This window comes from Montipora foliosa, chromosome 5, assembly GCF_036669935.1.
Source record: "Montipora foliosa isolate CH-2021 chromosome 5, ASM3666993v2, whole genome shotgun sequence".
NCBI lineage: Eukaryota > Metazoa > Cnidaria > Anthozoa > Scleractinia > Acroporidae > Montipora > Montipora foliosa.
The window spans coordinates 3,553,389-3,565,326 of record NC_090873.1 but is presented as its reverse complement, the minus strand read 5'-3'; the positions used below and the strand labels follow the sequence as shown (position 1 = coordinate 3,565,326).

The 11,938-nt window shown below is 36.6% G+C and overlaps 1 protein-coding gene and 1 long non-coding RNA gene across 2 annotated transcripts in view; one reads left to right on the top strand and one right to left on the bottom strand.

Moving 5' to 3' along the window:
* The window catches only part of LOC138003399 (uncharacterized), a 72,367-nt gene that overhangs the window by 12,445 nt on the left and 47,984 nt on the right, over nucleotides 1-11,938 (top strand). The window lies entirely within an intron of this gene.
* Nucleotides 1-11,938, bottom strand: part of LOC138003394 (adhesion G protein-coupled receptor L3-like) — a 42,344-nt gene that overhangs the window by 27,078 nt on the left and 3,328 nt on the right. Inside the window, exons 2-8 of the mRNA XM_068849442.1 lie at nucleotides 7,812-8,001; nucleotides 5,604-6,020; nucleotides 3,883-4,439; nucleotides 2,930-2,989; nucleotides 1,554-1,728; nucleotides 1,047-1,163; nucleotides 31-94 (exon numbers count right to left, since the gene is read on the bottom strand). Of these exons, the coding sequence (XP_068705543.1) occupies nucleotides 31-94; nucleotides 1,047-1,163; nucleotides 1,554-1,728; nucleotides 2,930-2,989; nucleotides 3,883-4,439; nucleotides 5,604-6,020; nucleotides 7,812-7,845 (1,424 nt within the window). The 5' untranslated portion in view covers nucleotides 7,846-8,001. The remainder of the gene's footprint in view (nucleotides 1-30; nucleotides 95-1,046; nucleotides 1,164-1,553; nucleotides 1,729-2,929; nucleotides 2,990-3,882; nucleotides 4,440-5,603; nucleotides 6,021-7,811; nucleotides 8,002-11,938) is intronic.

The following is an 11,938-nucleotide window of genomic DNA, read 5'->3' as shown; positions in this document are numbered from 1 at the left end:
ATTCTATATATTTAAGAGCCACAAGCTTACCTTGCAATAGAGTTTGCGACATATTTATGTAGGTCAGGATACAGGGCGTTGAAGACCACAGTGTCTAAGATTGTAGACAAAAAAGAGAATTAAACGACGTTTTTAAAATTTAGGAGTGTAACCCTGAGCGTGACTCAAGTTTCGAAATCCTGTGCGGACGGAAATCATTTTTAATTTTCCTCTGATGTAGCATTTTAGAATGTACTCCTTGTGGAAATTAGGGTTAGGGTCAGCTTTTCATATTATTCAAGTACCATAGGCCATTTTCGAAATATCAATATTCCACTTGATAGTGAGGCAGAGAGAACAAAAACAATTCTTGGTTTGCATCCACGTGATGAGACGGCCATGTTGCCACGGCCATGGTGTACAAAACAATAGAAAATGGCCCCAGACGTTTTGTACAATAATAGAGTACAATTCTAAAAAGACAGTTTACTGCATTGTTCTCTACACCAACATGGCCGCCTTGACATCAAATGCAAACCATCAATAGCAACAAGTTGCAATGAATGCGAAAAAATATATTAGCATATCATCCACTTTCCTTTGTCTTCATCCTCTGAACCTCTCTTTCAAGCTGAATTTTAATATATCGAAAGTGGCCTATTGAGAAGTAATCGTGCTGTATAAAACACTCCCCACCTTCCCAGCGCGGGAATGATACCCAAAAATGACTTACAAGACGGTACGAAACTCAGAGTCGCAGGGAATCTTGGGTATTTTCATTTAGTCATTTAATTCTATGTATATATATATATATATATTTTTTTTTTTTTTATTTACTGAATTTTCCCTTTTTCGGTAACAACATCAGAAGAGGTTGTTTGCCGAGTTTATTTTGTTCCCGATAGAATCTTCTAGGCTAGCACATGCACAAGACCTCACTACCGCTGACTAACATTAAAACAGATCTGCATTTCCTGCTAACCGCGAAAACTGCACAGTTATTTCACTAAATTGACAAATCAGTATGCGTTTTTCTTTATTTTTGTCATAATGATTGGGATAGTTACCTTGATTACGAAATATATGGGAAGGCAATGTAATTCTCGTTGCTTCATCTTCCTCGTAATCGTTTGTGAACGTAAAGTTTTGTGTGTAACCCTTAGGTACAAGTGATAGCTGAATAACTGTAAGTACAAGATGGATCAAAAAGTTAACAAGAATTATATTAAATCAATGGCAATCACATTGGACGCCGGAAAGTCCGCGCTGTCGCGGGAAAAGTGTTCGGAGAATTTCTTGCTACGGACTGACAATGCCCATATGGCTGTTATCTCCCATTTGATAAATATCTTCATATTTCTTGTTTTATATTTTAGACAAACCTGTAAACACACGTTGGAGCCACATCAGTTGTTCTACATACTCTTAAGCTATCTTCCATTCTACAATCACGTGGACAATGTCGTCATGATCAGTATCGGAATATCGGAATAGGGTCAATCGAACGCGCCCTAAATGTGCCGCCATGTGAAGAATACCTAATTGACTTGAACAAGACTGCACCTTTTCCTTACCAATATGTTGATTTTCTTTTCTTTCCTGGGTTTTGGAGGAATTCAAGTTAAAGGAAGCATATTTAAATGCAAAGTCTTCGATGGCTTGTACTGATTCAATTACGTTCTTTTCAATGTCTTTGTTTCCACTTGTCTTCATGGATATCGCAAAATCTCGATACTCATCTGTAAGGAGCTGTAAAGAAAAACACTTTGATTGCAAACTTTCCGAGGAGATATTGAGAGCATTGAAGTCATATTTAATGATATATTTTTTTGTTTTTTGTCATTTTAAACTGTGGGAGTGAGAAGATCAAGGCATTAAGATGTGTGCAGTAATCATACTCTTTTGTGAACGTTGCTTTTTGCGTGTAACCTATCGGTGCACTGAAGCTTCCAAGCTGGTCGTTAACACGTTAATTAATCGCGCACATTATAACAGATATATTATGAACTACAATGAAGCAAAGGTAGTGACGAACTTCAAAGTTCGGCAGTTTTAGCCCACACAATTCTACGAACCATAAAAAGAAGGCGCAATACGGAATTTCGAAGTTTCTCATTCTTTTATGGTTGGTAGAATTGTGACAAAGATAGTTCATACAATTCTTATGGGTACGTTTCCTACTTTTTATGTTGCAAAACTAAACGTAGAAGCACTATAGTTTAGGAGCTTTAACAATCAGCAGTTGTTGTAAAGTAAGACGATCTTATTTAACCTAATTGTACTGACCTGAATACTCAAACGCTTTTTGTTCATCAATTTTCTATGTCGAATGCGTGAAGGTCAATGAACAACTTAGAGTCAGTTTAACGTAGCCTGTGTACAGCCGCCCCTCCCTGTGTGTCAGTGTTGCGTTTGAGGCAGAGGTAAAAGTGACGTCATGTCATGCTAAAGTCAGTAATCTTCGCATTTAAAAAATTGGCATTAAAGATGCTCCATGGAAACCATTTTTGATTCTTAAAAATGAAGATAACTTTTAATCTGTCTCCGTCACAACGAGTTCATTAAATTTTATATCCCATATTAAATAAGTTGCATTCGCGAGTTGATCTCAAGAATCCGAGTTGAATTCGGTTGAGATCCGAATCGCGATTTGATTCATAGTTTCCTTTGATTTCAACAAACAGCAATGAGGAAATTGTAATAAAAATGTTAAAAAATGGTGGCAAACGTGTGTAACAAAAACCAACCCTCCCCCCAAAGGAGTTAAATTTGCTAAACGACGTAAAGCATTCGTTTAATTGACATTCTGTTGTCTGCTTTAACCCCTTCAAGGTCTTTTGAACGCAAACAAAGAAAACCGAAGGGGAAGAATTAAGGGTTCTTTTAACACCTCACGCCTGGTAGTCTCTTTCTTGTCGGTCTATCTGTGGGTTAATTCTGCCATATTTACCTCTAGCGACTGCGGTTCTTGTGGATTAAGAGATGCCACAAAATTAATAAACTCTGAAACCTGGCAAAAGAAAGAAGCGATAAAAAATTTTAGCCAACTGTTTATACTCTCTTTCCAGTTGCGCGTTGATGTACGTCAGTCACGAATCGAAATACAGAGGTTTTCAAGTAACCACCGTGACATCAAAATCAATTAACAAATGAAATAACGATACAAATGCATTCAGCCGGCGATAAGCGCTGAAAAATATTTGCTATCAAGTACCAATGGGTCATTATTGAAAGTGACTTAAGCCTCATTTTCAAACTGAGATCGACCAAGTGCGATTTTTATCTTACGTTGGAATGTCAATTGACATATGAGTAACGAAACTCCATACACTATGAAGAGTCATCTTAAAACAATAAAAGGATTTTGAAAATCTGGGAATAAAAATCAGGATTTGTACGAGTTTACGAGGGTAGTCTCTGTAGCTTCGAGGGAATGTAAGAATATGTTATCAAATTTGAGGATTCCGAATTAAAAACCCTTCTGCTGTCTTGATGATTGATTTGTCAGGATTGTTCCTCGTTTCACTAATATGCCCAAAACAACAGGAACAATCCAAACACGAAGAAAGACACGACCGGTTATTTTAAGGAATTCAATCTTAGACCGAGGTTTTCAGCAATACTTTTAACCCCCATAGAACTTCTAGGAGTTGGTTGATTAGGCAAATTGCTTCTTGTCACTGCGGTCTTGACTTCGTGAACAGTCTTTAGTTTTCTTTAACAATGATCATTCCAAAAGAAAATGAATCAGAACGCGGTTGTGTTACTGAGAAACTAGGTTCAAATGATCAACGTTTAGATTTAACTACTCATGATACCTGTCAGTTTCCTTTGGAGTGATTTTTTGTGAATGGATTCAGTTGATGATCATGGATATTACTTTTTAATGGAGTCGAAACTTACTGGATTATCCGTTTCTGTCCTATCGTTAACCTCAAAATCTGCAATGGTACTTAAAAACGAAGAAGTTGAAGTAATTAACTTGGCGTTGAAGCGACTCTCCACTTTTTCCCGTGAAACAACAGAACTCGTTATACTTTTCCTGTTGTTGTAAGTTCTAATTAATTCTGAATGCGTAGACGCGGTCACTGTTGCTTGAGCATGGAGGACATTTGTTGCTATGTTTGTAGAAGTAGATGTCGCAGGCTGCAATGTTGTTGTCCATGCTATGTTGTGTGAAATAACAGAAGTGCTGATACTTTTTCTGTTGTCCGGAGGTCTAATTGACTGTGAAAGTGTAGACATAGTCAGTGTTGGTTGAGCGTGGAGGGCATTTGTTGCTGTGTTTCTAGAAGTTGGTGTCGCAAGCTGCAATGCTGCTGTCGTAGATTCCTCTGCAAGAGGACTTGATGTCGGTTCGACAGCAATGTTTGAATTTAAACTTACAGTTGACTTCTTGGAAGCAGATTCTGTTGGTGAGGTGATAGGAGAGATAGTAGAAGAGAGGTTGGAAGGCACTTCTGCAGAGGTGATAAATGAACAATCTGTTAGAATCATTAATACACATTTTTTTTTAGTAGCCAGTTTAGTAATCATTTATGATGCTGTCTATGAAGCTTTTTTTAGAATAAAGCCGTAGCTAGTAGTATATTTGAAGAGCGGATAAAAGCACGTGGAGTTTTTGATTAACGCATTTACGAAACAAAACCCCCCAAAAAATCAGGCTTTAGTGGGACTTGCACCCACAGGGAGCCCGTGATATGTGTTTAAAACACGTTTAAGCCTGACTTTTCAGGCTTTTTTTCGTTGACACTTAAGGCGCGATTGTAAAAGCGACGATCAAATTTCTTTACATGCTTCCGAGTCTATCCGCAGTTCAAATGTATGTTTTTCTTGTATTGGCAAATTTTGCGAAATCTAGATGCAATTCCATGTACTTTTACGACTCCAAGGTGATTTCAATTTAGGTGAACAAAAGTTAATAGGACTTCGTGCCGTCCAATTTGATCTGAAATCATACGAGTAATTAACAAAATCAGACGACCTCTTAGCGGGAGTCCGATTTGTTTAATCACTCATATGATTACAGACCAAATTGGATGACACGAAGTCCTGTTACCAATTGATCATAACCATTACAATTTCCGAGAAAACAAAATTAATGCATTCCTTTTTCACTGTTACAAATTTGTCCATTTTGGAAAATCCCAGTTTGGTAGGGTAAGTGGTAGTTGCTATGGTGATTGCGATAAATTGTGATTGGTGGATTAAGCTGAGTGCACTTAATGTGATTGGCTGATGTAACTGTCCGATTTCACGTATCCGATTACAGCCCACTGTCCGATTTCACTGTCCGATTCAACCTTACAAAATAATTAGTGAAAAATAGAGTAGTTAATGCACCAATCAAATTTGAGAAAATTGTATTGGTTATGATTAATGCTGAAATCAGGGCTGTTGATGACCAATCAGATTCTAGAATTTTGTAATAGTTACGATTAATAAGATGCAGTTATTGGTTTTAGTATTATTCGAGGAAAACTGAGTCAATTATTAAGTGCTACTCTATTTGGCAGAACGTTCAGTAGACACAATTTATATTAATATCGAGAGAAGCTCATAAAAAATTAGTCTGACGATAAAATAGATATTTAAAAAAAGAATTTAGAGCTGGCTGGCCTTACCTGCAGAAGATAAAGACTGGCATATGAAGCCGAATCTTAGAAAAGCGTTTCTACATAACTTTGCCTCGAAACACGAAGAATTAGCATTAACATTCCTGAATAGAAAACACCAATAAATTCTTCTGTTTAAGTTTGGATTTATGCCACATGTAGAATTTAGGAAAGATCCTTCTACAATCTCCCCAGTGCTCCACACAAATTCCTCTATAGATTGATTAATTTTCAACCCAATCCAGAACTTGACATTATCGCTTTGATGTCCTAGAGATGAAAGCATGTTTGATAGCTTATCGATCTTTTGCCGCGAGTCGACTACTGCCAAGATTGAACCATTTTTCCGGCAGAGCTCAGTGGCTTGTTCCCAGTTCACTTTGTTCTCATTTATGTAGTACGCCCGTGTGGTCGGCTTGAGTCCACCTAAATGTGGGAGAAAATTTTGGTAAAAGAAAGGTTGAAGTCATCTGTCCCACGACTATGGACGTGAGAGGCATGGGCCTGATCCTGCAATAACGTCACAAACCTCACATTGCAAGGAAGTTTGTGATGCCACTGAACTGAAGAAGAAATTGCACGCGTCTCACGTCAGTACCCGTTATCGTTGTTGTTTATATCAAAGGAAATTTTCAAGGAAAAATGGCAAAATAAGGCAAACGATAAGTAGAACTTTTAAGATTTGATTTTCCGAATTCTGTTGTCCTCTTTAAGATGTGCAATGTTTTTTTTTCTCACCGGCGGCTAAGCAAGAGTTGCTCATTTTAAATGACACCCATTACGTTAGGAAAGGAAAGTAACTTTTATTTGAGTGTCTTGACCTCCAGCGATGGAGCGCCAATAGGCTAGTTTCCAATTGTGTAGCAACAAAAGAACAGAATCGAGGTTAATGGGAATCATTTGCATTTTCCTTTGTTTTGAACAAAACAAAACGCTAATTATTCCCCTGAACCTCGACTCTGTTCTTTTGTTGTTGATGCAAAAATTCGAAACTAGCCTACTGGGGATACTGTAAACTGAAATCAACAAAATAACGCAAATCAATTCAAATGTCTTGTTTTGTGCAATCCGTGACCATCCTGTATAGAGTGTTTTCACTCACGTGATCATTAACCTTGCTCTTCCACCGAAACAAAAAAAAAACGTTTGCACGACAATTCAATTCTCAATTCCCGGAGGATCAGTTGGGTACACCAACATGGCGGCCGTTCCACTGTTTAGGTCAGCACCAACATGGCCGTCGTGACGTCACGTGGAAACACTATTCAATCTCTTCGCTCTTTTGATGAATAGATCTAAGCAGCTAACTCAGTGTTGTACCCAATTCAAATCCTTTGAGAATAAAAAGTTTTGTTCCAGGCATTTCCATATCATTTAAATGTGAATACTACATTCATGGCATGCAAATACAATACACAAAGAATATTAATCCCAGGAGATTTGAGTTAGCCGACTAGGTCTATTATAGCTAACTAAACTATTAAAATCAGGAAAATAAAATGTGATGTATTTAAACTAGGGAATGAACATAAAATAGGTCATCAAAGTTAGCAGTATCTTGAGCATTATGGTCATGGGTTCTAATACTGTTCAAACCTGGACTTTTTCGGAATGCTTGCTACTGCTTATCAACCCTTTCATTCGCAAGGTCAAAACGTTCATTCTTCCAACTAGTAAAATAGAGTTCTTTGTTACGTAGTCATGAGAATTTGGTGTTATGACAAGGTCACACCTGATAAGCTGATAATCATCTTCATTCTCAATACCTGTCTGACTGAAATTTCATTGAAATTGTGAGGAGAATTTACATACTGATCTCTTCTGGGAGTCAAAGGGTTAAGTTGCTTGGCTGACTGCGATAATCTTCCTATCTTTTATTTCAGGGAAAGTAAATTTGTCTTCAAAATTAATGAATCGAAATCGTTTTGAATACTTATATTAAACGCTTTTGTAGATTGGCAAGTTTGCTTAAGGGAGCTTTGTTTCTGTCGGAAACATTCTTTTATCCCAATGCAAGATCTTAATCCACATGAAATGCTTAATTATTTGTGATCATCGTTTTTAGTTTATTTCCAACAGGCGGGAAATCTTTTTGCCTCTAAATTTTATCGCTAAGAACAAATTAAAATTATAACGTTACCAAGTCATTGTTTTACCGAAAATCGGTCGTTGGTCAAATCAGTGTTCCAACAGTAAAATATAGCTTTATCTACTTACATAAAAAAAGAACGACGCAGAGCAGAGTCTTCATTGCACGTCTCGGGATGTTGTGCCGAAAAGACCATATGATAAGTTATTTATTTCCCTCGATTTAGCCAATCATATGTTGGGAAGGTTAATGTTTTCTTTCTTGGCCTTTATCATTCCACATTACTTCCGCTCTTCTTTGAAGAGCTTTGACGATCTGCTGAAAAACAAATGTATATTACAGCAAACAGAGTTACAGAGAAGAGTACGAAATCATGACTTACGACAATTTTAGTGTGGACAGGAAATTAACACTTTTGATTTGGGTCTTCTTTGATGGAAAAGTTGTCCCCACTTCTCAGGCAAATGACTGAACAATTATCATTTTAATGACTTGAAGTCAATTTAAAATTCTGCGTGGTTGTCAAGTTGGCTTTTAAACTTTCAATTCAAGGAGCTGGACACTCATATTTGCTTTCAAAACAGCGGGACCGGTTCTAAATTGCATTATTTTCGGCAGATTTTTGGTATGCTTGCGCACAATCACCCAGACTATTTAAATAAAATTGTTTTTGCTTTTTCCTTTGTTAGGGACTATTCTCATCTCATCTTTTTAATACCCTCAAAACATGTTTCCAATGGTAATGAGATCGCCCTTTTAAAAAAATCGGACTATTGCAGCTTATTGCGTAAGGAAGAAAGAGAATTTCCAATTTCAGTGAATTTGGACGTTGCATTTAAACTTCGTTGTCAAATGCCTTAAAATAGAGATAAAACTTATAGAGCTGCTCAGCGTTGTATTCAATGAACAAAAATAATAGAAACTGTTATAGGATCCAAAAATAATGGTTACTGAAAAGTTCGTAAGTTGAAATCCTGCATGTTCATAATCACTCGCACATCCCCAAGTCATCACAGTTGTCATCATACAAAAAGTCATGTCTTTTACTCATTTAGAGGGATTAAGGTGACATTTACAACATTTGTCATCACCTTCACTGCGAGAAGGCTCGGCATTTCGACAATTTCAGGCCTGGAAGTGACGTCTGAACCAAGTTTAATGATCCTCTTAAGTCTTAAGGCTGACTGAGTGGAAAAGCATCCACAACTAATTGTCGGAAGCCGGTCGTACGTTCAACACCTGCTTTTGAGCAAATCATCTGGAAAAAAATACATTTCCACCAATGCTAACTGTGTATATGTTTTTAAAATACTTTTTTATCATTGTTTATTTATGCTTGCAGCTCTCGGCTTTCAATCATAGAACAAGAAAGAGAAAAGACCAAATTTTTACGATCAATCACATCTGTACAGAACCGTCACTTCAAAAGCGAATATGGTCCTTATCAACTGTATAGCGTTTCAGTATAGCAAAAAGATTTGCTTTGTTAAATAAGGCACGCTTGGCTTTTGAATGTTTTCTAGACCTTCAGGTATATGTTCACTTCCGACGTCGCGACAACGTCATTTATGCCCTTTATCGGCAATCTCTCGATGGAAAATCCTCGCATTGTTCACTTGCAGTTCCGGAAGAGTTAAAAACACGTCCGTTAGAATTTTTGGAGTCATTATTACACAAAGCACGTTTCGACTTTTTTTTCGCGGATTTCTGACTTCTTACTTATCACACGCACAGATAGGAGATTAGAAGACAATCATCGACGAAACTGAAGCAATAGTTTTAGCTAGTTTTGCAAGATTGAAGTAAACAAATCGCAGTAAGTTTAGTACAGAAATCTTTGTCTTCCTCTTGACTCTTACGGCAAAATCCTGCATGTAATTTGTTCTGCATTTCTAAGCGAGACAACCTCTTTACCAGATTTGACTTGCGGCCATCCCTTGTCACAAATGTCTCCCCTTTGTAGACGTTTGTTATGGGAAAACAAAGCTGAAGAAACGAATCGCATTCTTGCAAGAGTAAGTTTGTGACGACGGGCTGAAAAACACAGTCTTGCCGTTGTTATTATGCGAGAAATTACATTCAGATTTAAAATTCCTATTTCTGTTTGGTCACCAATATAGTTTACCTTTTTAGGTATTTTGCGAGACCATGTACTGTCTGTATTTTTAATTCACATATTGTTATTTAGCTAGTTTCCTTTACAGTACGAATAAACCTTGTTGTTGTTGTTGTTGTTGTTGTTGTAACATCTATAATCTCTTTGAAATGTGTTTAAAAGAAACCCCATGAGTTTGCCAATTATCTGAAATATTAAATATAGAAACACGCTAAAAAGATTAATTTGACATTTTCTCCACCCTCAATCAACTTTTAATTCAGTTCGAGCAGGATTATCAAATGTTTAGTCGTGTATTCACTTAATTTGTAAAAGAAATGTGTTGAACAGTTTTTTTTTTCAAATAGTTGAAATTCGTTAATGATGTTTTTTTTAACAAATAGGAAAATCCTATTGAAGAAATTTTATAACAATGCTTGATGCTTTCTTACTACGTGATGAAGTTCCCGTCCAGAAATTTATTTACTATATACCGCGGCTGTTAAAGTAAGATTGATCACCAAGACCTGCCATAAGAAATAACTAATAGTGATTAATTACAACTTTCGAGAAAGCTCCATAAAGTAATCATTTCAATCACCGTCTAAAAATCCACTGGTGTTCTCAGTTTATTTATTCTAATAGAGTCATTTCGCAGCTTAGCCAGTCACGTGATCTTAACCGAGCTGACGTCTCGACTTCAAACGGAGGTTATTCTTCAGTAGAACTCGAATTATTTCGTCAATTTATTTACGTTTTCTGGGTTCTATGACATATGAAAGGTCCATTGCCTGGTGATGACCAGGAATAATTGATGGTTATACTTTCCCTGAAACATTTGACTAAGGAGAATGGGAAAGAGCTTTATCAGCCAACAGTGACAAAAACATAAATAATTGTTTTTTAGGCAATGAAAATGGCTGTGTACGCTCCGTGATGTGTTTTTAGTTTTGGAACATTTCTTTGCCTCTGTAAACCTACAACGTGAAATGTGAACTGTTTCTTGTATTTTCAAGTGCTTCAGCATATGGCAGTGAACTTTTTAATTATTTCCTGAAACGCTAGCGCCTTTCATAGCAATCTTATTCTTGGAGAACTTGCACGCATTTACGATGCGAAAGAGTAATTTGCAATAATTGCAAAATAATTTCAACGCCATTTTCTTCGTAACTGGTCGTCGACTTGATTGAACGTCCAATGAACGACGAGGTTGACTAGCAATAGAGTTATTTTCACAGAGTTATGATATCAGAGTTCGAGTTAAGTTTCCAAAATCCTGACTTCAAGATTTTGGAAATTCAAGCTTTTGGAAGGCCTAAATCCTGAATTCAGAAATACAGAAATACAAAAAGTATCCTATACATGCATAAAAGCTAACCTTGGGCCTAATTAGGCCTAAACAAAAGTTTTTAGGCCTAAGGTTAGCTTTTATGAATGTTGGCTTCCAAAATCTTGAATTCAGGATTTTGACTGCCAATATCTTGAATTCAGGATTTTGGAAAATTAAATCTATGAAAATAAGAATAGCTGTCCCCCGTTCGTACTGGAGATAAGTAGGATGTTTTTGACGACGTATGCAATGATTCTAGTTACTTTCCATAACTCGTGGACTAACTGAACTATTTCCAATCGCTTCAATATTAAACCAAGCAGTTGCATGATTATTTTCAGAATGAAAATTTGTGTAATGTGACCCTATTTCTTTTCTTGAAACCGAAATGACCATGAATGTTCTTTGAATTCTGAAAAATAAATGATTTCAGAAGTATAAGTCATTTCCGCGCCAGCTTCCTCTTTACAGGTTTATCGTAGAATTAATTCCATTTTACGAGTAATTGAAGGGTAGGAAGGTTTTCCGATCCCTTCGGGTAATGAACAAAAAGCCGATATTGAGCGACATGGCGTCGAAAGGACAAGATAGTAATTAGCATTTATCACTGAATTTCAGTCTCTTTCAAAAAAAGTCTCAAACTGTGTATTTTTAAATTAAAAAAGGGCATTTCAACGTTGTAAAAATGTTACACTCTTAATTTAGTTACTTCTGATTTTACTGCTTTTTGTAAATAAAAGAACTCAAGAAAGGCACTATCACAAAATTTAACGTAAATACAAAAGTTAAATGATGTTTCGAAAGGTGAAAATGTAGATTGTCAGGAGAAG